Here is a 4,847-nt window from a genome sequence, read left to right on the forward strand (position 1 = left end):
AACAGTTCCCACCAAGAGCAGCACTAGGCGACAGAGGCAAGGAAAAACTTCCTTTTAAGAGGCAGAAACCTCGAGCAGAACCATGGCTCAGGGTGGGCGGCCATCTGCTTCGACCGGTTGGGGGGGGAGAGAGAGAGAGAGAGAGAGAGAGAGAGAGAGAGAGAGAGAGAGAGAGAGAGAGAGAGAGAGAGAGATGGATGGAAGGAGAGAGAGAGGGCGAGAGAGAGAGAGAGAGAGAGATGGATGGAAGGAGAGAGAGAGGGAGGGCGAGAGAGAGGAACCTAGAGAAAGAGGGAGGGGGATGGAAGGAGAGAGAGAGGGCGAGAGAGAGGAACCTAGAGAAAGAGGGAGGGGGATGGAAGGAGAGAGAGAGGGGACAGAGCTGTACACCAGTTTAACTTGTACCCGATGTTTCCAATCCTGGACAAGTAAGCAGTAATGACAGAGCTAACATTAACGTTTACTTTGTTACTGATTTAGCTGGCGTTACATAGCAGCCAAAACATGTGCTGTACAAGGGAGATGTTAGCTAGCGCTCACCGCTGGGGAAACGACAGACTTTTATTAACGGTCACACTGTGACCTACACTGGACGTTTACTGCCAGACTGACAACTTACTGCTAACATCTCTAATAACTCTGCTAACTTTCACCGTCACGCTCTCTCTCTCTCTCTAATTCGCTCGCCCGCTCATTCGCTACGCACACACAGGACACACATGGAGCCAGCACAGTGGTGAGTGTTACTGTGCTCACACAGTGTAACAGTGGAAATCACAAGTTGTGCATTGATGTTAATGATCGTGTTAAAGTTTAGTAGGCCGGTAGTAGGTTATTCATTCTGCAGCGGTGCTGTGCCGAACCACACCACAGACTGTCCGGGTGCTCTAGAGAGTTCCGCCTTTTGTGTTCCATCAACGCTACCTTATTAATTAACATTAAATAATCAATTGTTTTATTTTATTTGTTAATCGATTCAGAATCTTTCGCAACCGCATTGCGATGCATCTAAGGATAGATTTTTTCCCCACCCCTATTGTATAGCAGAACATGATTTACCCACTGTTACATTCCCACAGTAGTCGTGTTTTTCCTAATGACAGACAGGTGTATTTGTAAGCACCACCCACTGAAGCTCAATCATAGAGTTCTTTTGTTTGGTGGCACAAGTCACATACTGTTTATATTGACATGTCCTCGTCCAGGTCCAATTTGCAGAGCCAAGTTTTGGTAAAAGCAAGAAGACAAGTTTCCTTCACTTTGCGATTTGGCCCAGGCTTCCAATTCATCTAGCTTGTTGCGATGAACTTCACACACACACACACACACAAACGCAAGATTACGCACATATGCTAAACAATTAAAAAGAGGATGGGACGGGTATGGTAAGCTACTTGAGTCACACACTGTGAAGAGCTCCGAATCTGAATGAAAACTGCTGTATAGAGGTAAAAACCAAATACTCATTAGTCATTTCTGCTACACCCTCTTGATTAGCAAATTACGGTAAGTAGCTGATGACATTTCAAGTAATCTGTTCTACAGAGAACACGAAGAGCATAATCAGTTTTCAAATTCAACACTGTGCCAACATTCCTCCTGAACACACTCTTTCGCTTTAATTCAACACACTGAATGGCACCGAAGAGCTCTCCATAAGCACCTGTCTATTTCAAAGAACTGTCATTGAAAAATCAACACACACTCACTGCTGTATCCTTGCAACGGCTGACACGAGTAAACAACGCAGATTTATCTTTAAAAATCAGTCAGTAACCCACAGATGGCACTGCCTGAGCCAACACAGAGTCCTGTTGTCAGTGACTTAGTAATGACTTGTTGTGACAACTTGTCACAACAAGTCATTACTAAGGCAGGCATTTTTGAACTTGCCTGAACATGGTGGTGGTGGTGGTGGTGGGGTTGGGTAAAATGACTGGAACTTTCCAAGATGACAGAATACAAATATATGATTGTCAATTAGTGGGTCAGAGATTTGATGCAGGGCCAAACAGTGAGTAAGAAAAGAGAGGCTCATTGTGTGAGACAAAACAAAAGATTTGATCAGATGCTCGCCCTGACTGCCCCCTGGCTGGGGACTGAAAACAGAAAGGAAAGACAGGCTCAGGAGGGAAACTACGCAGTAATGTAAGGCTCTGCTGGAGCTTGCTGTGTCTAAATGCATGTGTATAGTGGCATGCAGTGAAACGTCGACTTTCATTTCATTGTACAGTCATATGGTATGAGTGGCCTATCAATGCAGAGGTGTCTGTCTGACATCCAGTATGACAAGGTGTGGGTCGAATCCACATAATTGACAGAAGGAAACAAAAATACTTTGATTTAATTGACTGATACTTTTCAGCCACAAAACTAAACTCAATTCCATTCTAGTCTGGTTTCCGATCCAACCACAGCATTGAAACAACCCTTGTCAAAATCACCAACCACCTACTCTGTGCAGCTGACTCTGGCCTACTATCCGTCCTCATTCTTCTAGACCTGAGTGCAGCATTTGACACAATCTCCCATCCGCTCCTACTGAAACGCCTGGCAGCCGTTAGTGTCACAGGTGTTGTTGCACTCTACTGGTTTCCTCCTACCTCACTGACCGTCGACAGTTTAACAGTTTGTTCGACTCAATAATCACAAACCAGTGTGTCCCCCAGGGGTCAGTGCTGGTTCCACTCCTCTTCATCATATACCTCCTACCCCTGAGGAGGATCATGCGACACTGTTATGCTGATGACACCCAGCTCTACTTCTCTACCAAACTTTTCACCTCCCTACCTCCCATCTCCATCATCAACTGCCTCCAAGACATCAGGAGCTGGATGAACATGAAGCTCCTCCACCAGCAACAAGACAGAGATCATTCTCCGGCTCCAGACGTACCAAAAAGCCTCTTGGAGCGATGCCCTAAACCCAAATCCACCCTCTCCAAACAGCAAAACCTCATTATCAATATTGATGGTTTCCCAGTTACTCTGTCATCCAAAGTCAAAAGCCTTGGTGTCACCCTGGATAACACTCTGTCCTTTGAATCCCACATAAAAGCCATCACCCAGACTTTTTCCACCTCCACAATATCTCTAGACTGAAGCTCTCAGTGTTGTTCTGCTGCTGTATACGTTGTCTGTCTGCAGACTCTAATCGCCCACTGCCCATGATAACATGTTACATAGTTTACTCTCCCAACCAAAATATTTTGTTTATTTAAAATCCGGCAGTCAGAATTGGTTGTAAAAGTGTTCAAAAAGAGAAACGCTGCAGACTGCGACAAGACCTCTCTGTACAATCTGACCAATTTTGGATTTTTGAGGCACATACGGAGTTTAAAAAGTCTAATTAATATATTCTTCTGTCTTCCATTCTTATACTTTTATATAAACACAGGAAAAATATTTTAATAACAAATCATTTATTTCTCTCTTTTGTGAATTGTGACTAAGACTGTGTTTATATGACCTCAAACATCTCTTTTCTTTTCTGCAATTTCTTATTATTTAATCAACTCATACATGTGTTGAAAATCTACATTTTTTAACTAATATTAGGACACATAGTGGCCGGGCTCTAATTTCCACATTTCTTCTTATTTATTTATTTACACATTTATTTGTGTATTTTTCTCCTTTACTGTAGTAAGAGAGATACTGTCAAGCATGTTGATAAATGTGAAAATAAATACTAAAACATTCCTTCATTCATGTATTTGTTCTTTAGACAAAATTTTATTTAGATTATGGTAATTTGTTTATTTCTAATTTATCAATCACATTTACTTATGTGTGCTTTGGGCCTCCATATTCCTCCAGGTTTCTCATTGGTTACCCCAGAGCATTGGTTCTGTATTTGGCCCACAGCTCTAGCAGCAGAGGGGGCCCTCTTCCACCAGGTGGGCGGTGTGGAGAGGAAAACAACCACCCTGAGCTAGCTAGACCTGTCATCACCACCGTTATCTCAGATTAACACTTTACAGGTTAATGAAACTTTAATGCTGCAAACAGGCAGTTCCACGCAACCACATGTATAATTCAGAGAGCGGGATGGAGAAGCTGCAACTGCTGTTTATGTACAGCTGCAGTGAAAAACACATACAGTGAGCATGGTGGGATTTCTCAGCTTCATGATCCAGTCTGTGGTGAAGATGGAGCTACCCTGGGTTTTGGGGTGGAGTAAAAGAATAAAATAAATAAAAGAAAGAAATTGTCTTGTTCCACCCAGGTATTAAATGAAAGTGTGGAGAGCATTATTACATGTTTCTGTACTGCTTTTTTACTGCTATTTTCTGCAGCCACGATTTTATGAAGCTACCAACAAACCTTTTCTAAATGTAGGTTCATCCATCGGGTGAAGGTCCTCTTCTGAACCACTTCTCTTTCAACTGCAACACAGAAAGGGGGGGAAAAGTTCAATCATCAGGAAACCGAAGCCAGGTCCATGGTATTCATTAGAGTCTGTAGATGCAAGTGAGCATGAATGACTTCTTGCCATTGGCATTTCACCATAGCAAAGAAACAGAATGGGCAACAGTGGGCACAAACACACATACCTACAAGCTCTCTCTCACTCTGTTATCTATCCGTCTTTTCACAAAAATCCTGTCTAAATCAATGAGGATTTTGAGGACAATTAAAGAAGCAAGACATCTGTACACTTTAATCCCATATTTTTAGAAGAAGAAGAAGACGACATACTATTTAATCCCGCAAGGAGAAATTCAATTCTCTGTTGTTAATGTTAGTATTATACACACAGATCTGAAAAACACACACATGCACAAACAGGACCTATAGCAACAACACATGGAGAGACGTCTTAGTACAGCGCCCCGAGTGGTTGGG

The 4,847-nt window shown here is 42.8% G+C and overlaps 1 protein-coding gene across 7 annotated transcripts in view; it reads right to left on the reverse strand.

The window, feature by feature from the left end:
* LOC123979503 (interaptin-like) overlaps nucleotides 1–4,386 on the reverse strand; it is a 37,683-nt gene extending 33,297 nt beyond the window's left edge. For all 7 annotated transcript variants that reach the window (XM_046063445.1, XM_046063444.1, XM_046063443.1 and 4 more), the window contains exon 1: nucleotides 4,326–4,386. In XM_046063445.1, the coding sequence (XP_045919401.1) occupies nucleotides 4,326–4,346 (21 nt within the window). In that variant the 5' untranslated portion in view covers nucleotides 4,347–4,386. The remainder of the gene's footprint in view (nucleotides 1–4,325) is intronic.
* Nucleotides 4,387–4,847: the final 461 nt, after the last annotated feature.

This window comes from Micropterus dolomieu, linkage group LG11 (assembly GCF_021292245.1).
Source record: "Micropterus dolomieu isolate WLL.071019.BEF.003 ecotype Adirondacks linkage group LG11, ASM2129224v1, whole genome shotgun sequence".
In the NCBI taxonomy this organism is placed as follows: Eukaryota; Metazoa; Chordata; class Actinopteri; order Centrarchiformes; family Centrarchidae; genus Micropterus; species Micropterus dolomieu.